Below are 25,086 nucleotides of genomic sequence, written 5' to 3'. Positions count from 1 at the left end.
ATCCAGAGGTTGTATGAGTGCTGCCAGCATTGCTGCAGAGGTTACAGGGGTGGGGGTCAGCCTGTCAGTGCTCAGCGTCATATCCAGAGGTTGTATGAGTGCTGCCAGCATTGCTGCAGAGGTTACAGGGGTGGGGGGGGGCAGCCTGTCAGTGCTCAGCGTCATATCCAGAGGTGTATGAGTGCTGCCAGCATTGCTGCAGAGGTTACAGGGGTGGGGGTCAGCCTGTCAGTGCTCAGCGTCATATCCAGAGGTTGTATGAGTGCTGCCAGCATTGCTGCAGAGGTTACAGGGGTGGGGGTCAGCCTGTCAGTGCTCAGCGTCATATCCAGAGGTTGTATGAGTGCTGCCAGCATTGCTGCAGAGGTTACAGGGGTGGGGGTCAGCCTGTCAGTGCTCAGCGTCATATCCAGAGGTTGTATGAGTGCTGCCAGCATTGCTGCAGAGGTTACAGGGGTGGGGGTCAGCCTGTCAGTGCTCAGCGTCATATCCAGAGGTGTATGAGTGCTGCCAGCATTGCTGCAGAGGTTACAGGGGTGGGGGGTCAGCCTGTCAGTGCTCAGCGTCATATCCAGAGGTTGTATGAGTGCTGCCAGCATTGCTGCAGAGGTTACAGGGGTGGGGGTCAGCCTGTCAGTGCTCAGCGTCATATCCAGAGGTTGTATGAGTGCTGCCAGCATTGCTGCAGAGGTTACAGGGGTGGGGGTCAGCCTGTCAGTGCTCAGCGTCATATCCAGAGGTTGTATGAGTGCTGCCAGCATTGCTGCAGAGGTTACAGGGGTGGGGGGGTCAGCCTGTCAGTGCTCAGCGTCAATATCCAGAGGTGTATGAGTGCGGCCAGCATTGCTGCAGAGGTTACAGGGGTGGGGGGTCAGCCTGTCAGTGCTCAGTGTCATATCCAGAGGCTGTATGAGTGCTGCCAGCATTGCTGCAGAGGTTACAGGGGTGGGGGGGTCAGCCTGTCAGTGCTCAGCGTCATATCCAGAGGTTGTATGAGTGCTGCCAGCATTGCTGCAGAGGTTACAGGGGTGGGGGGGGTCAGCCTGTCAGTGCTCAGCGTCATATCCAGAGGTTGTATGAGTGCTGCCAGCATGCTGCAGAGGTTACAGGGGTGGGGGGGTCCAGCCTGTCAGTGCTCAGCGTCATATCCAGAGGCTGTATGAGTGCTGCCAGCATTGCTGCAGAGGTTACAGGGGTGGGGGGGTCAGCCTGTCAGTGCTCAGCGTCATATCCAGAGGTTGTATGAGTGCTGCCAGCATTGCTGCAGAGGTTACAGGGGTGGGGGTCAGCCTGTCAGTGCTCAGTGTCATATCCAGAGGTTGTATGAGTGCTGCCAGCATTGCTGGCAGAGGTTACAGGGGGTGGGGGGGTCAGCCTGTCAGTGCTCAGCGTCATATCCAGAGGTTGTATGAGTGCTGCCAGCATTGCTGCAGAGGTTACAGGGGTGGGGGGTCAGCCTGTCAGTGCTCAGTGTCATATCCAGAGGCTGTATGAGTGCTGCCAGCATTGCTGCAGAGGTTACAGGGGTGGGGGGGTCAGCCTGTCAGTGCTCAGCGTCATATCCAGAGGTTGTATGAGTGCTGCCAGCATTGCTGCAGAGGTTACAGGGGGTGGGGGGGTCAGCCTGTCAGTGCTCAGCGTCATATCCAGAGGTTGTATGAGTGCTGCCAGCATTGCTGCAGAGGTTACAGGGGTGGGGGGGGGTCAGCCTGTCAGTGCTCAGCGTCATATCCAGAGGCTGTATGAGTGCTGCCAGCATTGCTGCAGAGGTTACAGGGGTGGGGGGGGGTCAGCCGGTCAGTGCTCAGCGTCATATCCAGAGGTTGTATGAGTGCTGCCAGCATTGCTGCAGAGGTTACAGGGGTGGGGGGTCAGCCTGTCAGTGCTCAGCTGTCATATCCAGAGGTTGTATGAGTGCTGCCAGCATTGCTGCAGAGGTTACAGGGGTGGGGGGGTCAGCCTGTCAGTGGCTCAGTCGTCATATCCAGAGGTTGTATGAGTGCTGCCAGCATTGCTGCAGAGGTTACAGGGGTGGGGGGTCAGCCTGTCAGTGCTCAGCGTCATATCCAGAGGTTGTATGAGTGCTGCCAGCATTGCTGCAGAGGTTACAGGGGTGGGGGGGGGTCAGCCTGTCAGTGCTCAGCGTCCATATCCAGAGGTTGTATGAGTGCTGCCAGCATTGCTGCAGAGGTTACAGGGGGTGGGGGTCAGCCTGTCAGTGCTCAGCGTCATATCCAGAGGTTGTATGAGTGCTGCCAGCATTGCTGCAGAGGTTACAGGGGTGGGGGGTCAGCCTGTCAGTGCTCAGCGTCATATCCAGAGGTTGTATGAGTGCTGCCAGCATTGCTGCAGAGGTTACAGGGGTGGGGGGTCAGCCTGTCAGTGCTCAGCGTCATATCCAGAGGTTGTATGAGTGCTGCCAGCATTGCTGCAGAGGTAAAGGGGGTGGGGGGTCAGCCTGTCAGTGCTCAGCGTCATATCCAGAGGTTGTATGAGTGCTGCCAGCATTGCTGCAGAGGTTACAGGGGTGGGGGGGTCAGCCTGTCAGTGCTCAGCGTCATATCCAGAGGCTGTATGAGTGCTGCCAGCATTGCTGCAGAGGTTACAGGGGGTGGGGGGTCAGCCTGTCAGTGCTCAGCGTCATATCCAGAGGTTGTATGAGTGCTGCCAGCATTGCTGCAGAGGTTACAGGGGTGGGGGTCAGCCTGTCAGTGCTCAGTGTCATATCCAGAGGCTGTATGAGTGCTGCCAGCATTGCTGCAGAGGTTACAGGGGTGGGGGGTCAGCCTGTCAGTGCTCAGCGTCATATCCAGAGGCTGTATGAGTGCTGCCAGCATTGCTGCAGAGGTTACAGGGGTGGGGGGTCAGCCTGTCAGTGCTCAGCGTCATATCCAGAGGTTGTATGAGTGCTGCCAGCATTGCTGCAGAGGTTACAGGGGGTGGGGGTCAGCCTGTCAGTGCTCAGCGTCATATCCAGAGGTTGTATGAGTGCTGCCAGCATTGCTGCAGAGGTTACAGGGGTGGGGGGGTCAGCCTGTCAGTGCTCAGCGTCATATCCAGAGGTTGTATGAGTGCTGCCAGCATTGCTGCAGAGGTTACAGGGGTGGGGGGGTCAGCCTGTCAGTGCTCAGCGTCATATCCAGAGGCTTGTATGAGTGCTGCCAGCATTGCTGCAGAGGTTACAGGGGTGGGGGGTCAGCCTGTCAGTGCTCAGCGTCATATCAGAGGCTGTATGAGTGCTGCCAGCATTGCTGCAGAGGTTACAGGGGTGGGGGTCAGCCTGTCAGTGCTCAGCGTCATATCCAGAGGTTGTATGAGTGCTGCCAGCATTGCTGCAGAGGTTACAGGGGTGGGGGGTCAGCCTGTCAGTGCTCAGCGTCATATCCAGAGGTTGTATGAGTGCTGCCAGCATTGCTGCAGAGGTTACAGGGGTGGGGGGTCAGCCTGTCAGTGCTCAGCGTCATATCCAGAGGTTGTATGAGTGCTGCCAGCATTGCTGCAGAGGTTACAGGGGTGGGGGGTCAGCCTGTCAGTGCTCAGGGTCATATCCAGAGGTTGTATGAGTGCTGCCAGCATTGCTGCAGAGGTTACAGGGGTGGGGGGGTCAGCCTGTCAGTGCTCAGCGTCATATCCAGAGTTGTATGAGTGCTGCCAGCATTGCTGCAGAGGTTACAGGGGTGGGGGGTCAGCCTGTCAGTGCTCAGCGTCATATCCAGAGGTTGTATGAGTGCTGCCAGCATTGCTGCAGAGGTTACAGGGGGGGGGGGGTCAGCCTGTCAGTGCTCAGCGTCATATCCAGAGGTTGTATGAGTGCTGCCAGCATTGCTGCAGAGGTTACAGGGGTGGGGGGTCAGCCTGTCAGTGCTCAGCGTCATATCCAGAGGTTGTATGAGTGCTGCCAGCATTGCTGCAGAGGTTACAGGGGTGGGGGGGGGTCAGACCTGTCAGTGCTCAGTGTCATATCCAGAGGTGTATGAGTGCTGCCAGCATTGCTGCAGAGGTTACAGGGGTGGGGGGTCAGCCTGTCAGTGCTCAGCGTCATATCCAGAGGCTTGTATGAGTGCTGCCAGCATTGCTGCAGAGGTTACAGGGGTGGGGGGGTCAGCCTGTCAGTGCTCAGCGTCATATCCAGAGGTTGTATGAGTGCTGCCAGCATTGCTGCAGAGGTTACAGGGGTGGGGGGGGGTCAGCCTGTCAGTGCTCAGCGTCATATCCAGAGGCTGTATGAGTGCTGCCAGCATTGCTGCAGAGGTTACAGGGGTGGAGGTGGGGGGTCAGCCTGTCAGTGCTCAGCGTCATATCCAGAGGCTGTATGAGTGCTGCCAGCATTGCTGCAGAGGTTACAGGGGTGGGGGGGTCAGCCTGTCAGTGCTCAGCGTCATATCCAGAGGTTGTATGAGTGCTGCCAGCATTGCTGCAGAGGTTACAGGGGTGGGGGGGGTCAGCCTGTCAGTGCTCAGCGTCATATCCAGAGGTTGTATGAGTGCTGCCAGCATTGCTGCAGAGGTTACAGGGGTGGGGGGTCCAGCCTGTCAGTGCTCAGCGTCATATCCAGAGGTTGTATGAGTGCTGCCAGCATTGCTGCAGAGGTTACAGGGGTTGGGGGGTCAGCCTGTCAGTGCTCAGCGTCATATCCAGAGGTTGTATGAGTGCTGCCAGCATTGCTGCAGAGGTTACAGGGGTGGGGGGGTCAGCCTGTCAGTGCTCAGTGTCATATCCAGAGGTTGTATGAGTGCTGCCAGCATTGCTGCAGAGGTTACAGGGGTGGGGGGTCAGCCTGTCAGTGCTCAGCGTCATATCCAGAGGTTGTATGAGTGCTGCCAGCATTGCTGCAGAGGTTACAGGGGTGGGGGGTCAGCCTGTCAGTGCTCAGCGTCATATCCAGAGGTTGTATGAGTGCTGCCAGCATTGCTGCAGAGGTTACAGGGGTGGGGGGGTCAGCCTGTCAGTGCTCAGCGTCATATCCAGAGGTTGTATGAGTGCTGCCAGCATTGCTGCAGAGGTTACAGGGGTGGGGGGTCAGCCTGTCAGTGCTCAGCGTCATATCCAGAGGTTGTATGAGTGCTGCCAGCATTGCTGCAGAGGTTACAGGGGGTGGGGGGGTCAGCCTGTCAGTGCTCAGCGTCATATCCAGAGGTTGTATGAGTGCTGCCAGCATTGCTGCAGAGGTTACAGGGGGTGGGGGGTCAGCCTGTCAGTGCTCAGCGTCATATCCAGAGGTTGTATGAGTGCTGCCAGCATTGCTGCAGAGGTTACAGGGGTGGGGGGTCAGCCTGTCAGTGCTCAGCGTCATATCCAGAGGTTGTATGAGTGCTGCCAGCATTGCTGCAGAGGTTACAGGGGTGGGGGGTCAGCCTGTCAGTGCTCAGCGTCATATCCAGAGGTTGTATGAGTGCTGCCAGCATTGCTGCAGAGGTTACAGGGGTGGGGGGTCAGCCTGTCAGTGCTCAGCGTCATATCCAGAGGTTGTATGAGTGCTGCCAGCATTGCTGCAGAGGTTACAGGGGTGGGGGGTCAGCCTGTCAGTGCTCAGCGTCATATCCAGAGGTTGTATGAGTGCTGCCAGCATTGCTGCAGAGGTTACAGGGGTGGGGGGTCAGCCTGTCAGTGCTCAGCGTCATATCCAGAGGTTGTATGAGTGCTGCCAGCATTGCTGCAGAGGTTACAGGGGTGGGGGGTCAGCCTGTCAGTGCTCAGCGTCATATCCAGAGGTTGTATGAGTGCTGCCAGCATTGCTGCAGAGGTTACAGGGGTGGGGGGTCAGCCTGTCAGTGCTCAGCGTCATATCCAGAGGTTGTATGAGTGCTGCCAGCATTGCTGCAGAGGTTACAGGGGTGGGGGGGTCAGCCTGTCAGTGCTCAGCGTCATATCCAGAGGTTGTATGAGTGCTGCCAGCATTGCTGCAGAGGTTACAGGGGTGGGGGGTCAGCCTGTCAGTGCTCAGCGTCATATCCAGAGGCTGTATGAGTGCTGCCAGCATTGCTGCAGAGGTTACAGGGGTGGGGGGTCAGCCTGTCAGTGCTCAGCGTCATAATCCAGAGGTTGTATGAGTGCTGCCAGCATTGCTGCAGAGGTTACAGGGGTGGGGGGTCAGCCTGTCAGTGCTCAGCGTCATATCCAGAGGTTGTATGAGTGCTGCCAGCATTGCTGCCGAGGTTACAGGGGTGGGGGGTCAGCCTGTCAGTGCTCAGCGTCATATCCAGAGGTTGTATGAGTGCTGCCAGCATTGCTGCAGAGGTTACAGGGGTGGGGGGTCAGCCTGTCAGTGCTCAGCGTCATATCCAGAGGCTTGTATGAGTGCTGCCAGCATTGCTGCAGAGGTTACAGGGGTGGGGGGTCAGCCTGTCAGTGCTCAGCGTCATATCCAGAGGTTGTATGAGTGCTGCCAGCATTGCTGCAGAGGTTACAGGGGTGGGGGGTCAGCCTGTCAGTGCTCAGCGTCATATCCAGAGGTTGTATGAGTGCTGCCAGCATTGCTGCAGAGGTTACAGGGGTGGGGGGTCAGCCTGTCAGTGCTCAGCGTCATATCCAGAGGTTGTATGAGTGCTGCCAGCATTGCTGCAGAGGTTACAGGGGTGGGGGGGTCAGCCTGTCAGTGCTCAGCGTCATATCCAGAGGTTGTATGAGTGCTGCCAGCATTGCTGCAGAGGTTACAGGGGTGGGGGTCAGCCTGTCAGTGCTCAGCGTCATATCCAGAGGCTGTATGAGTGCTGCCAGCATTGCTGCAGAGGTTACAGGGGTGGGGGGTCAGCCTGTCAGTGCTCAGCGTCATATCCAGAGGTTGTATGAGTGCTGCCAGCATTGCTGCAGAGGTTACAGGGGTGGGGGGTCAGCCTGTCAGTGCTCAGCGTCATATCCAGAGGTTGTATGAGTGCTGCCAGCATTGCTGCAGAGGTTACAGGGGTGGGGGGTCAGCCTGTCAGTGCTCAGCGTCATATCCAGAGGCTGTATGAGTGCTGCCAGCATTGCTGCAGAGGTTACAGAGGTGGGGGTCAGCCTGTCAGTGCTCAGCGTCATATCCAGAGGTTGTATGAGTGCTGCCAGCATTGCTGCAGAGGTTACAGGGGGGGGGGTGGGGGTCAGCCTGTCAGTGCTCAGTGTCATATCCAGAGGCTGTATGAGTGCTGCCAGCATTGCTGCAGAGGTTACAGGAGAGTGGGGGTCAGCCTGTCAGTGCTCAGCGTCATATCCAGAGGCTGTATGAGTGCTGCCAGCATTGCTGCAGAGGTTACAGGGGTGGGGGGTCAGCCTGTCAGTGCTCAGCGTCATATCCAGAGGTTGTATGAGTGCTGCCAGCATTGCTGCAGAGGTTACTAGGGGTGGGGGGTCAGCCTGTCAGTGCTCAGCGCCATATCCAGAGGTTGTATGAGTGCTGCCAGCATTGCTGCAGAGGTTACAGGGGAGGGGGGTCAGCCTGTCAGTGCTCAGCGTTCATATCCAGAGGCTGTATGAGTGCTGCCAGCATTGCTGCAGAGGTTACAGGGGAGGGGGGTCAGCCTGTCAGTGCTCAGCGTCATATCCAGAGGTTACTATCATGTTCTGTGACGTACTGAAGCAGAGCGTGATCCCCTCTCTTCGGAGACTGGGCCGCAGAGCAGTATCCAACATGATAATGACCCCAAACGCCTCCAAGACGACCACTGCTTTACTAAAGAAGCTAAGGGTGAATTGTGCTGGAGCGGCCAAACGTGTCTCCAGACCTAGGGTATTGAGCATCTGTGGGGCCTCCTCAAAGGGAAGGTGGAGGAGAGGAAGGTCTCCAACATCCACCAGCTTCGTGATGTCACCATGGAGGAGAAGAAGAGGATTCCAGTGGAACCTGTGAACTCCATGCCCAAGAGAGTTAAGGTTGTGCCGGAAAATAATTGCGCCCACACAAAATATTGACACTTGGGGCACAATTTGGACCTTTCTCACTTAGGGGTGTCCTTACTTTTGTTGCCAGCAGTTTAGACATTAATGGCTGTGTGTTGAGTTATTTTGAGGACACGCCCGACGTACACAGCTGAACACGGACTACTGTACATTGTATCAGAGGGTCAGGTCTTCAGTGTCATCCCATGAAAAAAATATAAACCCAACACTTTTGGTTTTGCTCCCATTCTGCATGAGCTGAACTCAAAGATCTGAAGCATGTTCTACAGACACAGAAGAGCCGTTACTCTCAGATATTGTCCACAGATCTGTCTGGATCTGTGTAGTGAGCGCTTCTCCTTTGCCGCATCCATCCCCCCTCACAGGTGTGGCAGATCAAGTGCTGATTAGACAGCATGGTTATTGCCCACAATAAAAGGCCACTCTGAAATGTGCAGTTTGATCACACAGCACAATGCCACAGATGTCGCCACTGATGGCACAAGGAGCGAGAGGACAGAATGTGAGGGGTGTGAGGACTTTCCTAACGCATTGTAGGATGATGTGAAGGTCACTGTCGGGTCATCTTCGAGCTCCTCCAAGCCACAAGCACAGACCCCCTGGGTGTCAGGTAGTCTCAGGCCGGGCTCGGTCCTCCTCGGATGACATCACCGTGCCCCCTCCCTGGATATTGAGCCCCTAATGGTCTCTTCTCTCTGCAGGTCGTACAGATGCACTGCAACCTGGAGCGGCGGGAAGACAAGGCTCGGATACACGTATGTTATATGTACCACCCGCCATTCTCTGTAGTCACCCCAGTTACAGTGTATATGACCGCCCCTATAGGTTATCGTTATCTGATCACTGCAGTAACAATGTATCGTGTGAACACACCCTTTATTACTGCAGCTGCGAGGTCTGAATGCACCTTTAAAATATTCTCACGCCCCTCGCAACGTGAACGCAAATCTCTGCGATGTGATCGGCATTCATTGCAAAATAATAGAATGCATAAGTGTTCACACCGCTCAGGGCACTATGTAGTAGAAGCAGCGCTGGCAGCAGTACAGCTCCGCACTCCTCCTTACATGGGGGCTTTCTGCCCTTATTTTCACCCACATACCCTGACGCGAACTCACTACAGTCCCCCACAGCCATAAAGCATGCTCTCTACATCCTCCTATCTATACTCATAGAGCGTGCTCACTACAGTCCCCCACAGCCATAAAGCATGCTCTCTACAGCCTCCTATCTATACTCCTAGAGCGTGCTCACTACAGTCCCCCACAGCCATAAAGCATGCTCTCTACAGCCTCCTATCTATACTCCTAGAGCGTGCTCACTACAGTCACCCACAGCCATAAAGCATGCTCTCTACAGCCTCCTATCTATACTCATAGAGCGTGCTCACTACAGTCCCCCACAGCCATAAAGCATGCTCTCTACATCCTCCTATCTATACTCCTAGAGCGTGCTCACTACAGTCCCCCACAGCCATAAAGCATGCTCTCTACAGCCTCCTATCTATACTCGTAGAGCGTGCTCACTACAGTCACCCACAGCCATAAAGCATGCTCTCTACAGCCTCCTATCTATACTCATAGAGCGTGCTCACTACAGTCCCCCACAGCCATAAAGCATGCTCTCTACAGCCTCCTATCTATACTCATAGAGCGTGCTCACTACAGTCCCCCACAGCCATAAAGCATGCTCTCTACAGCCTCCTATCTATACTCATAGAGCGTGCTCACTACAGTCCCCCACAGCCATAAAGCATGCTCTCTACAGCCTCCTATCTATACTCATAGAGTGTGCTCACTACAGTCACCCACAGCCATAAAGCATGCTCTCTACATCCTCCTATCTATACTCATAGAGCGTGCTCACTACAGTCACCCACAGCCATAAAGCATGCTCTCTACATCCTCCTATCTATACTCATAGAGCGTGCTCACTACAGTCCCCCACAGCCATAAGCATGCTCTCTATATCCTCCCATCTATACTCATAGAGCGTGCTCACTACAGTCACCCACAGCCATAAAGCATGCTCTCTACAGCCTCCTATCTATACTCATAGAGCGTGCTCACTACAGTCCCCCACAGCCATAAAGCATGCTCTCTACAGCCTCCTATCTATACTCATAGAGCGTGCTCACTACAGTCCCCCACAGCCATAAAGCATGCTCTCTACATCCTCCTATCTATACTCATAGAGCGTGCTCACTACAGTCCCCCACAGCCATAAAGCATGCTCTCTACAGCCTCCTATCTATACTCATAGAGCGTGCTCACTACAGTCCCCCACAGCCATAAAGCATGCTCTCTACAGCCTCCTATCTATACTCGTAGAGCGTGCTCACTACAGTCCCCCACAGCCATAAAGCATGCTCTCTACATCCTCCTATCTATACTCGTAGAGCGTGCTCACTACAGTCCCCCACAGCCATAAAGCATGCTCTCTACATCCTCCTATCTATACTCATAGAGCGTGCTCACTACAGTCCCCCACAGCCATAAAGCATGCTCTCTACAGCCTTCTATCTATACTCATAGAGCGTGCTCACTACAGTCCCCCACAGCCATAAAGCATGCTCTCTACAGCCTCCTATCTATACTCATAGAGCGTGCTCACTACAGTCCCCCACAGCCATAAAGCATGCTCACTACAGCCTCCTATCTATACTCATAGAGCGTGCTCACTACAGTCCCCCACAGCCATAAAGCATGCTCTCTACAGCCTCCTATCTATACTCATAGAGCGTGCTCACTACAGTCCCCCACAGCCATAAAGCATGCTCTCTACAGCCTCCTATCTATACTCATAGAGCGTGCTCACTACAGTCCCCCACAGCCATAAAGCATGCTCTCTACATCCTCCTATCTATACTCATAGAGCGTGCTCACTACAGTCCCCCACAGCCATAAAGCATGCTCTCTACAGCCTCCTATCTATACTCATAGAGCGTGCTCACTACAGTCCCCCACAGCCATAAAGCATGCTCTCTATATCCTCCTATCTATACTCATAGAGCGTGCTCACTACAGTCACCCACAGCCATAAAGCATGCTCACTACAGCCTCCTATCTATACTCATAGAGCGTGCTCACTACAGTCCCCCACAGCCATAAAGCATGCTCTCTACAGCCTCCTATCTATACTCATAGAGCGTGCTCACTACAGTCACCCACAGCCATAAAGCATGCTCACTACAGCCTCCTATCTATACTCATAGAGCGTGCTCACTACAGTCCCCCACAGCCATAAAGCATGCTCTCTACAGCCTCCTATCTATACTCATAGAGCGTGCTCACTACAGTCCCCCACAGCCATAAAGCATGCTCTCTACAGCCTCCTATCTATACTCATAGAGCGTGCTCACTACAGTCACCCACAGCCATAAAGCATGCTCTCTACAGCCTCCTATCTATACTCATAGAGCGTGCTCACTACAGTCCCCCACAGCCATAAAGCATGCTCTCTACATCCTCCTATCTATACTCATAGAGCGTGCTCACTACAGTCCCCCACAGCCATAAAGCATGCTCTCTACAGCCTCCTATCTATACTCATAGAGCGTGCTCACTACAGTCCCCCACAGCCATAAAGCATGCTCTCTACAGCCTCCTATCTATACTCATAGAGCGTGCTCACTACAGTCCCCCACAGCCATAAAGCATGCTCTCTACAGCCTCCTATCTATACTCATAGAGCGTGCTCACTACAGTCACCCACAGCCATAAAGCATGCTCTCTACAGCCTCCTATCTATACTCATAGAGCGTGCTCACTACAGTCACCCACAGCCATAAAGCATGCTCTCTACAGCCTTCTATCTATACTCATAGAGCGTGCTCACTACAGTCACCCACAGCCATAAAGCATGCTCTCTACAGCCTCCTATCTATACTCATAGAGCGTGCTCACTACAGTCACCCACAGCCATAAAGCATGCTCTCTATATCCTCCTATCTATACTCATAGAGCGTGCTCACTACAGTCCCCCACAGCCATAAAGCATGCTCTCTACAGCCTCCTATCTATACTCATAGAGCGTGCTCACTACAGTCCCCCACAGCCATAAAGCATGCTCTCTACAGCCTCCTATCTATACTCATAGAGCGTGCTCACTACAGTCCCCCACAGCCATAAAGCATGCTCTCTATATCCTCCTATCTATACTCATAGAGCGTGCTCACTTCAGTCACCCACAGCCATAAAGCATGCTCTCTATATCCTCCTATCTATACTCATAGAGCGTGCTCACTACACTCTCCCATACTCAGAGCATGCTCACTGCATTTTCCCATTCTCACAGAGCATGTTTACTACACTCTTTCACACTCAAAAAGCATGCTCACTGCACTTTCCTAAACTCACAGCCTCCTAGCGTGCTCACTGCACTTTCCTAAACTCGCAGAGCGTGCTCACTGCACTTTCCTAAACTCGCAGAGCGTGCTCACTGCGCTCTCCAAAACTCGCAGAGCGTGCTCACTGCGCTCTCCAAAACTCACAGAGCGTGCTCACTGCACTCTCCAAAACTCAGAGCGTGCTCACTGCGCTCTCCAAAACTCAGAGCGTGCTCACTGCACTCTCCAAAACTCAGAGCGTGCTCACTGCGCTCTCTAAAACTCGCAGAGCGTGCTCACTGCGCTCTCTAAAACTCGCAGAGCGTGCTCACTGCGCTCTCTAAAACTCGCAGAGCGTGCTCACTGTGCTCTCTAAAACTCGCAGAGCGTGCTCACTGCGCTCTCTAAAACTCGCAGAGCGTGCTCACTGCGCTCTCTAAAACTCGCAGAGCGTGCTCACTGCGCTCTCCAAAACTCGCAGAGCGTGCTCACTGCGCTCTCCAAAACTCGCAGAGCGTGCTCACTGCGCTCTCTAAAACTCGCAGAGCGTGCTCACTGTGCTCTTCCATACTCGGCAGCTTGTTTTCTGCTATAAAGCGAATCTCTGCGGCCCCCAGAACAGAACAGACTGCAGGGTCTTGAGGGAATTTGTCTTCCATCCTGATGCAAGTAAACAGGAAAAAAAAATGCAATTCTGACTCGTGGTTATGACCTCAAAGTATGAAGGGGGTGAATACTTTGTCAAGACATCCTAGTGGGAGCATAGGGATCACTGACCACCCTACACTCCCCTCCCCGTCCGCTCTCCCTCTTACTTTGTTCTCTTCTTTCTCAGCTCACCTTGTACCTAAAGTTGGAAGACAAGTTGCACCGGCACCTGAGCTGCGACCTGCTACCCAGTAAGTGATACGACACCACTAGGGGGCGCTTTCCTGGTGATGTCTGCGCTACTCATCCTCCCAAGTAATAGAGCAGAATAGAGGGATTTCTGACTGGCAGCAATCCTGAAATTCTCTGGAGGTGTTGGGTACAGGAAGTAAAACCCTGTGGTTGTTCAGTCCATCTTGATCAGTACATTCTGTCTTTGCACCAGTAAGGAACCTTCCACCATTAGGCACCCTGTCCCCACCAGTAGGGACCCCTGCACCAGCAGGGCCTCTTCCACCAGTAGCGGCTGGTGACTCTGTGGTGTGCCTCTCATCTTGGTTGTTTCTCTTCTGTTGTAGATGAAAGTTCTCAGACTCTCGCCTCGGAGCTCGTGCACTACGGCTTCATCAGTGAGGTAAGTCCTGCGGAGAGTGGCGCAGTCTCATTAGGCGATGTTCATGCACATCACACAACCAAACTGTGTATCTCATACTGGAAGTGTGCACCTGGCACTGCAGAACCAGAACCTCCTCCCCCTGTATGTGGGGTGTAGCCTGCACATTTCGGGTCTTTTCCTCTGCTTGCTGATTAGGGCGGCCCATCCTAGTGTGATGTCAGAGCTTTGCTGTGTGCTCTGAGCCAATCAGATGTCTCCTTTTGTTGCACCTTCCTGCCCGTTCTGAGGATATAAAGTCCTCCGACGTCGCTCTGCACAGGCGGTTTGTACATTCATTTCCATTCTTTGTTTCATTTGTTTAGGAAGACTGTCAGAAAACGGCTAACTTCCTGGAAGACGCTCTGCACAAGTACCGCCCCCCTCTGAACTGACGGCCAGTGCCATGTCTGCACTGGGAAAGATGGTGAACAGGACGGCCATAGAGTTGGCAGGTGCTACAGCAGGCGAGGAGGGGGCAATGACCAGTCTGTTTCCAGCCCTCTAGGAGCTTTGGCTCTGGCACTGAAGCCTCCAAAGGAGAAGTCCACCACGAGATCTGAACTCAGTCCATCACTTTTTAACAGCATTGTGTCATTAATCTCTTGGCAATCAAGGAGTTAATTGTGCAGGCTATGCTACTTGTAACAATGGGCCACACTAACCAGCTGCGAACGCGTCTCATCCTGCCGCAATGAAGAAGAGATAATAGCGGAAGCCATGAATAATATTAGATCTGATATTAATTCGGCCCATCTGCTCTGGGGTCCCTGGAGGTGGCGGAAATGGAATCTTATGTCCCCAGAATGACAGAAACGCGTCAGTAGTGATTACTGCCAAAGCATCCAACCTCCCCCTCCCCACATGATGATTTAAGGGCGACACAATGTTTACTGACCAGCACAAGGGCCACAGATTATAAAAGAGAACCCATGTGATGTACGAGCACCGCGTATTTATTATATTGTGTCACTAAAATATGGTGTAAGACTGGTGCTGAAACGTAGGGCGAGAGGGACGAAGGGTGAGGCTGGAGGTGAAATGAAGGGTGAGGCTGGAGGTGAAAGGAAGGACGAGAGGGACGAAGGGAAAGGCTGGAGGTGAAAGGTAGGGCGAGAGGGACGAAGGGTGAGGCTGGAGGTGAAAGGTAGGACGAGAGGGACGAAGGGTGAGGCTGGAGGTGAAAGGTAGGGCGAGAGGGACGAAGGGTGAGGCTGGAGGTGAAAGGAAGGACGAGAGGGACGAAGGGAAAGGCTGGGGGTGAAAGGTAGGACGAGAGGGACGAAGGGAAAGGCTGGAGGTGAAAGGAAGAACGAGAGGGACGAAGGGTGAGGCTGGAGGTGGAAGGATGAGAGGGACGAAGGGAAAGGCTGGAGGTGAAAGGTAGGACGAGAGGGACGAAGGGAAAGGCTGGAGGTGAAAGGTAGGGCGAGAGGGACGAAGGGTGAGGCTGGAGGTGAAAGGTAGGACGAGAGGGACGAAGGGAAAGGCTGGAGGTGAAAGGAGGGACGAAGGGAAAGGCTGGAGGTGAAAGGAGGGACGACGGGAAAGGCTGGAGGTGAAAGGTAGGACGAAGGGTAAGGCTGGAGGTGAAATGGGCGAGAGGGACGAAGGGAAAGGCTGGAGGTGGAATGTAGGGTGAGGGGGATGGAGTAAGACTGGCATTGGAACTTAGTGCGAGAGGGAAGAAGGGTGATGCTGGAAGTGGAACGTAGGGTGAGAGGGATAAATGGTAAGGCTGGAGGTGACAGGTAGGGCGAGGCTGGAAGTGGAACGTAGGGAGAGAGGGACGAAGGGTAAGGCTGGAGGTGAAAGGTTGGGCGAGAGGGACGAAGGGAAAGGCTGGAGGTGGAATGTAGGGTGAGGGGGATAGAGTAAGACTGGCGGTAACTTAGTGCGAGAGGGAAGAAGGGTGATGGAAGTGGAACGTAGGGTGAGAGGGACGAAGGGTAAGGCTGGAGGTGACAGGTAGGGCGAGAGGGACGAAGGGTAAGGCTGGAGGTGAAAGGTAGGACGAAGGGTAAGGCTGGAGGTGAAAGGTAGGGCGAGAGGGACGAAGGGACAGGCTGGAGGTGGAATGTAGGGTGAGGGGGATGGGGTAAGATTGGCGGCGGAAGAGGAAGGGTGATGCTGGAAGTGGAACGTAGGATGAGAGGGATAAATGGTAAGGCTGGAGGTGACAGGTAGGGTGAGTCTGGAAGTGGAACGTAGGGCAAGAGGGACGACGGGAAAGGCCGGAGGTGGAACGTAGGGTGAGGGGGATCGAGTAAGACTGGCGGTGGAACGTAGGGCGAGTGGGACGAAGGGTAAGGCTGGAGGTGAAAGGTGGGACGAAGGGTAAGGCTGGAGGTGAAAGGTGGGACGAAGGGTAAGGCTGGAGGTGAAAGGTGGGATGAAGGGAAAGGATGGAGGTGAAAGGTAGGACGAGAGGGACGAAAGGAAAGACTGGAGGTGAAAGGTAGGAAGACAGGGACGAAGGGTAAGGCTGGAGGTGGAACGTAGGATGAGGGGGATGGAGTAAGACTAGCGGTGGAACTTAGTGCGAGAGGGAAAAAGGCTGATGCTGGAAGTGGAACGTAGGGTGAGAGGGATAAATGGTAAGGCTGGAGGTGACAGGTAGGGCGAGGCTGGAAGTGGAACGTAGGGCGAGAGGGACGAAGAGTAAGGCTTGAGGTGAAAGGTGGGATGAAGGGTAAGGCTGGAGTTGAAAGGTAGGACGAGAGGGACGCGAAGGGTAAGGCTGGAGGTGAAACGGGCGAGAGGGACGAAGGAAAAGGCTGGAGGTGGAATGTAGGGGAATGGGGTAAGACTGGCGGTGGAACTTAGGGCGAGAGGGATAAATGGTAAGGCTGGAAGGGACAGGTAGGGCGAGGCTGGAAGTGGAATGTAGGGAGAGAGGGACGAAGGGTAAGGCTGGAGGTCAAAGGTGGGATGAAGGGTAAGGCTGGAGGTGAAAGGTTGGGCGAGAGGGACCAAGGGTAAGGCTGGTGGTGAAAGGGGACGAGGGGAAAGGCTGGAGGTGAAAGGTAGGACGAAGGGAAAGGCTGGAGGTGAAAGGTAGGGCGAGAGGTACGAAGGGTAAGGCTGGAGGTGAAACGGCGGGTGAAGGGAAAGGCTGGAGGTGGAATGTAGGATGAGGGGGATGGGGTAAGACTGGCGGTGGAACCTTGGGCGAGAGGGAAGAAGGGTGAGGTTGGAAGTTGAACGTAGGGCGAGAGGGACGAATACAATACACTACAAGGTAAAAGGTAGGGGGCGAGAGGGACGAAAGGGAAAGGCTAGAGGAGAAAGGTAGGACGAGAGGGATGAAGGAAAAGTTAGGGGCAAGAGGGATGAAGGGTAAGGCTGGAGGTAAAACGGTGGGCGATTGGGACTAAGGGAAAGGCTGGAGGTGAAAGGTAGGGCAAGAGGGATAAAGGGTAAGGCTGGAGGTGAAACGTTGGGCGAGAGGGACAAAGGGAAAGGCTGGAGGTGGAACGTAGAGTGAGGGGGATGGGGTAAGACTGGCGGTGGAACTTAAGGGCGAGGGGATGAGGGTTAAGACTGGTGGTAGAACGTTGGATGAAGGGTTAGGCTGGCAGCAAAACGTAAGGGGTGAGGGGTAAAGCTGACAGAGGGACATAGGGTGAGAGGGATGAGGGGTAAAGTTGGCAGAGGAAAGTAGGGCAAGAGAGACAAGGGGTAAGGCTGAGTTCACACTTCTGTTATTTGATCAGTTATTTCCATCAGTTATTGTGAACCAAAACCAGGTGCGGTGAAATACAAAGAACAGGTGCAGATCTTTCCATTACATCTGATCTCTGAATAGGCTTCACTACTGGCTTTGTCTTACAATAACTGATCAAATAACGGAAGTGAGAACTCAGCCTAAGACTGGCAGAAGAACATAGGGTGAGGGTTATAGCTGGTGGAGAAAGGTGAGCCAAGAGGGACAATGGCTAAGGCTGGATTAGACTGGTAGAGGAACGTAATGCGAGGGGCATGAGTGGTGAGTCAGTAAATGTACACTAGAATCCCACCGCCCATCGAGGGCAGCATTGATGTGACATTGTGTGATAATAAAACAAGGGATGAGTTTCTGCTCGTTGTTCAGCAGCGAGTCCTGAGTACAGATAACGACAAAACAGTGGAAGGATTGTCCCATCCTGGGAGGAGGACTGAGCTGATCTGGTGCCTCCTCCTTACCCTCCCATCCAAAGAGCAGGACACAAGACCCATCCTGATGTGTGTGGAGCTGATCTCTCATACGTGGAAAACCTCTATCAAACATCCTGCTCACACAGCTGAGGACTTGTTACAGAGTATCGGTAGAGACAATCCTCTGTGAGCTGAACCCAGCAATAGCGGGAGTCTCTCCAGGCGGTTAGCTCCTCAATGATACATTGTAACGACACTCAGCAGTATGAGCATGAAGTCAGCTGCACTCAGTATGTGAATCATTTGCCCATTCACTGACCGAGCGCAGAGCTCTTGAAAATTGTGAGAACTTGAAGAGGGAGGTTTATGAAGACATTTGTTGACCTTTTCATTCCACACCGGTGAACCTTCGTGTACAGAAATTGTCTGTGCTGTTTGGTTTGGCGGCTGACGAGACGTCACAGAGGGAAGAGAAGTCTCGCAGGAGAAATGACATCCTGTAAACACTGCGTCTCCTGAGACACCACAGACCCTCTGGTACAAGCCGTCTCTGCTCAGTGTGATGTCCTGGACATGGTCAGGGCTGCTTCGTTCCATAATCTACCTTTATGGCAATGGGATCCATATTTCTGATATCGAGTTTAAAAACCTCTGGTATAGATTCATATGATAATATTCTGCTGCATTATACAGCCTCCACGAGAAGGAGGTCACTACATACAGATTATACAGCCTCCACGAGAAGGAGGTCACTACCTACAGATTATACAGCCTCCACGAGAAGCAGGTCACTACCTACAGATTATACAGCCTCCACGAGAAGGAGGTCACTACCTACAGATTATACAGCCTCCACAAGAAGGAGGTCACTACATAGCTTCCACTAGAGGGAGCTCACTACCTACAGATTATACAGCCTCCACGAGAAGGAGGTCACTACCTACAGATTATACAGCCTCCGCGAGAAGGAGGACACTACCTACAGATTATACAGCCTCCACGAGAAGGAGCTCACTACCTACAGATTATACAGCCTCCACGAGAAGGAGGTCACTACCTACAGAATATACAGCCTCCACGAGAAGGAGCTCACTACATACAGATTATACAGCCTCCACGAGAAGCAGGTCACTACCTACAGATTATACAGCCTCCACGAGAAGGAGCTCACTACATACAGATTATACAGCCTCCACGAGAAGCAGGTCACTACCTACAGATTATACAGCCTCCACGAGAAGCAGGTCACTACCTACAGATTATACAGCCTCCACGAGAAGGAGCTCACTACCTACAGATTATACAGCCTCCACGAGAAGGAGGTCACTACCTACAGATTATACAGCCTCCACAAGAAGGAGGTCACTACATAGCTTCCACTAGAGGGAGCTCACTACCTACAGATTATACAGCCTCCACGAGAAGGAGGTCACTACCTACAGATTATACAGCCTCCGCGAGAAGGAGGACACTACCTACAGATTATACAGCCTCCACGAGAAGGAGCTCACTACCTACAGATTATACAGCCTCCACGAGAAGGAGGTCACTACCTACAGAATATACAGCCTCCGCGAGAAGGAGGACACTACCTACAGATTATACAGCCTCCACGAGAAGGAGCTCACTACCTACAGATTATACAGCCTCCACGAGAAGGAGGTCACTACCTACAGAATATACAGCCTCCGCGAGAAGGAGGACACTACCTACAGATTATACAGCCTCCACGAGAAGAAGCTCACTACCTACAGATTATACAGCCTCCACGAGAAGGAGGTCACTACCTACAGATTATACAGCCTCCACGAGAAGGAGGACACTACCTACAGATTATACAGCCTCCACGAGAAGGAGCTCACTACATACAGATTATACAGCCTCCACGAGAAGGAGGTCACTACCTACAGATTATACAGCCTCCACGAGAAGGAGGACACTACCTACAGATTATACAGCCTCCGCGAGAAGGAGGACACTACCTACAGATTATACAGCCTCCACGAGAAGGAGCTCACTACCTACAGATTATACAGCCTCCACGAGAAGGAGGTCACTACCTACAGAATATACAGCCTCCACGAGAAGGAGCTCACTACATACAGATTATACAGCCTCCACGAGAAGCAGGTCACTACCTACAGATTATACAGCCTCCACGAGAAGGAGCTCACTACATACAGATTATACAGCCTCCACGAGAAGCAGGTCACTACCTACAGATTATACAGCCTCCACGAGAAGCAGGTCACTACCTACAGATTATACAGCCTCCACGAGAAGGAGCTCACTACCTACAGATTATACAGCCTCCACGAGAAGGAGGTCACTACCTACAGATTATACAGCCTCCACAAGAAGGAGGTCACTACATAGCTTCCACTAGAGGGAGCTCACTACCTACAGATTATACAGCCTCCACGAGAAGGAGGTCACTACCTACAGATTATACAGCCTCCGCGAGAAGGAGGACACTACCTACAGATTATACAGCCTCCACGAGAAGGAGCTCACTACCTACAGATTATACAGCCTCCACGAGAAGGAGGTCACTACCTACAGAATATACAGCCTCCGCGAGAAGGAGGACACTACCTACAGATTATACAGCCTCCACGAGAAGGAGCTCACTACCTACAGATTATACAGCCTCCACGAGAAGGAGGTCACTACCTACAGAATATACAGCCTCCGCGAGAAGGAGGACACTACCTACAGATTATACAGCCTCCACGAGAAGAAGCTCACTACCTACAGATTATACAGCCTCCACGAGAAGGAGGTCACTACCTACAGATTATACAGCCTCCACGAGAAGGAGGACACTACCTACAGATTATACAGCCTCCACGAGAAGGAGCTCACTACATACAGATTATACAGCCTCCACGAGAAGGAGGTCACTACCTACAGATTATACAGCCTCCACGAGAAGGAGGACACTACCTACAGATTATACAGCCTCCACGAGAAGGAGCTCACTACATACAGATTATACAGCCTCCACTAGAGGGAGCTCACTACATACAGATTATACAGCCACCACTAGGGGGAGCTCACTACATACAGATTATACAGCCACCACTAGAGGGAGCTCACTACATACAGATTATACAGCCACCACTAGAGGGAGCTCACTACATACAGATTATACAGCCTCCACGAGAAGGAGGTCACTACCTACAGATTATACAGCCACCACTAGAGGGAGCTCACTACATACAGATTATACAGCCACCACTAGAGGGAGCTCACTACATACAGATTATACAGTCACCACTAGGGGGAGCTCACTACATACAGATTATACAGTCACCACTAGAGGGAGCTCACTGCATACAGATTATACAGCCACCACTAGAGGGAGCTCATTACATACAGATTATACAGTCACCACTAGAGAGAGATCACTACATACAGATTACACAGCCACCACTAGAGGAAGCTCACTACATACAGATTATACAGTCACCACTAGAAGGAGCTCACTACATACAGATTATACAGCCACCACTAGAGGGAGCTCACTACATACAGATTATACAGCCTCCACGAGAAGGAGGTCACTACCTACAGATTATACAGTCACCACTAGAGGGAGCTCACTACATACAGATTATACAGTCACCACTAGGGGGAGCTCACTACATGTAGATTATACAGTCACCACTAGAGGGAGCTCACTACATACAGATTATACAGCCTCCACAAGAAGGAGGTCACTACCTACAGATTATACAGCCTCCACAAGAAGGAGGTCACTACATACAGATTTTATTACAAGACCCGGAGGCTCATATTGCTATTCTCCTTCTTTACTCTGACCAATAGCAGCAAAGATAAAAAGAAAATATTGAACATTTGAACAGCCCCTCCCCATAGTCCCAGTATAACAGGCCACTCCGCCTGCAAATCCTCCTCTTTCTTTGCTGCTGACCGCAGAGATAAGTACCTGTGACATTTGTCTGATTACTATTACTGTTTTCTCTTATTGTGGTTTTTTCCCTTTTTGGGTTTATGGGGTATTCTATGGTTTGCAGGTTGTTTGTGGAATCTCCCATTGTCTGGTGCTGTGTTTTTCCTTAGCACAACTCTGGTGTCCCTGTTATTCAGGAGTACCCTGTATTCCGATTATCTCCTTTGGGGTTATCATCCCCCTTCTGTCTGTCCCTCCCCTGATCGGGGTTTGCTCTTTGCGTCTGCTGAGTTTTTTCCCTCAGTCCTTTTCACACTGCGCACTTCCCCTCGGTCTCCCTCCCCCATTGGCTTCCCTTTTCGCGCCGCGGCTCACCTCTGATCTTGCCGCCGGCGCTCCTGCTTGCCGCGCTTCGCTCCGCCCGAGATCTCGCGAGATCTCGGGCGCTTCCGCTTCCGGTCAGTGCGGCGCTCCGGAGTCTCGGCGAACCTCTGCTCTGCGTCTGCTCTCCGGCTCCTGTGCTCGGCGGCCCCTCTTCTCTCCGGCTCCTACCTCTGTCAGGTTGTTTGCTTTCCCCACTTTAGTTTCTCTCCCTGGCTGGGGAAAATCCTCACCAGCGGAGTACTTAGGGTAGGATTAGTTTTCAGATTAACCCCTTCACTACAGATATAGAGGCGGGCTGTGTGATTATGCCCAATACAGATCTCAGTGGGCAGGGCCCTATGGAAGAGGATATGCCTCAAGCTGATTTAACCCCTTCTGGGGATGATTGTGATACAGGGACGCCCTCTGCGGATCCTTCCCTGGTTTTTCAAACTACCTTATCTAATGTGATTGCTGCGGCCATGGGATCAATGACTTCGGTCATTTCCCAGTCTATTGCCCAGGCCCTTGCAACCCATCCAGCTGCCTCTCCCGCCCCACAGCCCGCTACGGTTTCTAACCCAGCCGGGCCAAGGCCTGCCTCCAGAACACGCTTGTCTGGTGACGTTGTCTCCACCAATGTTGGCGCGCTGGGTTCGCGCAAGAGAGCCTGTACGCGTCAGGCAGAACATACGCGCAGTTGGAAAAGTGCTAGAGCACTGCAGGATACAGCTTCCGGCTCTGAAGTCGGTTATGATGAGGAGGCGATAGATGACGCCTTTGAGGAGGCAGAGGACGACCCTTCTGGGGTCATAGATTCTAATCCCTTACCCGGGTGCAGCTCCATGCTTTCGGCAGCAGACGTGTCCTTGACGGACCCATCAGGGCAACCTCTCTTTGACCCGGATTCCCTACACCACCCTCGGTCAGCGGAGTGGTTGCCGTTGGAGCATGTCTCCAAATATTTGGAGGCCCGCGTGCGTTGCCCCCTCTCCAAAGAGGCGCGCAACAAGCTTAGGGCGGAATGCCCCAGACCCGTAATTCCCAACAGGGTGTGCGAGACTCCAGCGGTAGACCCTAAAATGACCCAATTCCTCACCAAATCTGGGTGGAATCCGAGGAAGGGTCTGGAGTCGGCCCTGCGTGCCTGTCAGGACAAGCTCCTGGACATATTTGGCCCCCTGGCAAAGATTTTTGACCTGGCCGAGGCTGCCAAGGCCGAGGGTAAGCAGGTAGACCCTCTAGAGCTGCGCGAGTGGGTGCAGCGCGCGATTTGTGTGGCAGGAAACGTCAACACGTCCCTGGCCATTGAACGGCGCAAGGCCATACTTTTCAAGATTGAGCCTAAACTCTCCAACTTGGCGCTCACTGAAGCCGGTAAGGAGGCCCAGGGCTTACTGTTTGGCGAGTCCTTTATTAAGGACTTAGGACGTTTTGTCGGTGCTTTTACAGCACTCGATAAGGCCCAGAGTTCAATGAAACGGGTGTTTCACGGTAGGGTCTCTACCAGGGCCGGCAGTTTCAGGGGCCGTCTGTCCGGCCGTGCCCACTTCCAATCCCGTGCTACGGGCAGAGGCTCCTTCTCCCAGAGACCTGCGTTCCAGGAGCAGAGGCGAGAGACATCATCCTTCTTCCCTTCCCGGGGAGGATCCTGGAGGCCTAGAGGATACAGAGGAAACCCTGGTTCCAGACGTCCTTATGGTAAGACCAATGCCTCATTTCAATTCTTCAACTGTTTGTGTAGGGGGCAGACTCCAGCTCTTTTCTCGAGCTTGGTCGCGCATCACCTCGGACCAATGGATTCTCTCCACGGTCAGGGGTTTCCACATAGAGCTTACGTCTTCCCCTCTATCCATCCCGCCCCCACACCCGGCAGTGCTGTCAGTAGAGAGCCGCATACTTGTGGACTCAGAGCTATCAGATCTCTTCCGCAAAGGGGCCATAGAGCCGGCTCCAGCATCCACTGGTGCGATAATCAGCAACATTTTCTTGGTGGCGAAAAAAGGGGGCCAGCTACGGCCCGTCATCAATTTACGCGCTCTCAACGCGTTCGTCAGGTACCGCCATTTCAAGATGGAGGGCATCCATCTCCTGCGGGACCTACTTCATGTGGGCGATTGGATGGTCAAGTTGGACCTGAAGGACGCGTATCTTACCGTCCCTGTCGAGGATGCGTCCAGGAACCTTCTATGTTTCCTTTGGAAGGACAGGATTTGGCGGTTTACATGCCTCCCTTTCGGCCTCTCTTCTGCTCCGTGGTGCTTCACCAAGCTGATGCGCCCTGCTATGGCCTGGCTGCGCAGTCGGGGAGTTCGCCTCATCGTCTATCTGGACGACATCCTGATCATGGCACAGGATCATGCGGTGTTACTGAATCACCTTCGCTGGACGATGGATCTCCTGTTGGATCTGGGTTTCCTTCTCAATCAGGAGAAGTCCTGTCTCGCCCCGGCTCGCGAGATGGAGTTCCTGGGGTTTCTGGTGGATTCCACGGCGGGGACTCTCAGCCTACCACCGACCAAGGTTCGGTCCATTCGGAAGGAGTTGTGCAGAGCCAGGTCGTCCTCCCAGATCCCGTTGCGTCAACTAGCCAGGATCATAGGCCTTCTGGCTTCTTCTATCCAGGCGGTCTTCCCAGCCCCACTACATTACCGGGCCCTCCAGCGACTGAAGATTTTCCACCTCCGGAGGGGGGCTTCCTATGCGGACTGGATTTCCCTGGACGAGGAAACCAAGGAGGAGCTATCCTGGTGGATCCACAATTTACAGGCTTGGAACGGCAAGGCTATTTTCGGTCATCGCCCGGACTTCGTGGTGGATTCGGATGCCAGCCTGTCGGGCTGGGGAGCTCACTGCGAGGGGATCTCAACCGGAGGCGGCTGGTCAGCGGACGAAGCGGGATTCCATATCAATGCGCTGGAACTGTTGGCAGGTTCGTTCGCAATCAAGAGTTTCACGAGAGACACGGCCAAGGCCTGCATTCAACTTCGCATGGACAACGTGTCGGCAGTGCGTTACATCAACGGCATGGGTGGTACACGTTCCACCATCCTATCTCGGTTGGCGAAGGATTTCTGGGACTACTGTCTAGACAAGGAGTTGATTGTCTTGGCGGAATATCTTCCGGGCGTCCAGAACATTCGGGCGGATTGGAGCTCTCGATATCTC

The 25,086-nt window shown here is 53.4% G+C and overlaps 1 protein-coding gene across 1 annotated transcript in view; it reads left to right on the top strand.

Moving 5' to 3' along the window:
- The window catches only part of LOC122922293 (nuclear receptor-binding protein 2-like), a 54,711-nt gene extending 40,271 nt beyond the window's left edge, over positions 1–14,440 (top strand). Inside the window, exons 8-12 of the mRNA XM_044272854.1 lie at positions 8,425–8,485; positions 8,577–8,630; positions 13,038–13,101; positions 13,429–13,484; positions 13,829–14,440. Coding sequence (XP_044128789.1) covers positions 8,425–8,485; positions 8,577–8,630; positions 13,038–13,101; positions 13,429–13,484; positions 13,829–13,897 — 304 coding nt within the window. The 3' untranslated portion in view covers positions 13,898–14,440. The remainder of the gene's footprint in view (positions 1–8,424; positions 8,486–8,576; positions 8,631–13,037; positions 13,102–13,428; positions 13,485–13,828) is intronic.
- Positions 14,441–25,086: the final 10,646 nt, after the last annotated feature.

The sequence above is a fragment of the Bufo gargarizans genome, unplaced genomic scaffold, assembly GCF_014858855.1.
Source record: "Bufo gargarizans isolate SCDJY-AF-19 unplaced genomic scaffold, ASM1485885v1 fragScaff_scaffold_137_pilon, whole genome shotgun sequence".
Classification (NCBI taxonomy): Eukaryota; Metazoa; Chordata; class Amphibia; order Anura; family Bufonidae; genus Bufo; species Bufo gargarizans.
This window is presented reverse-complemented; position numbering and strand designations above follow the sequence as displayed.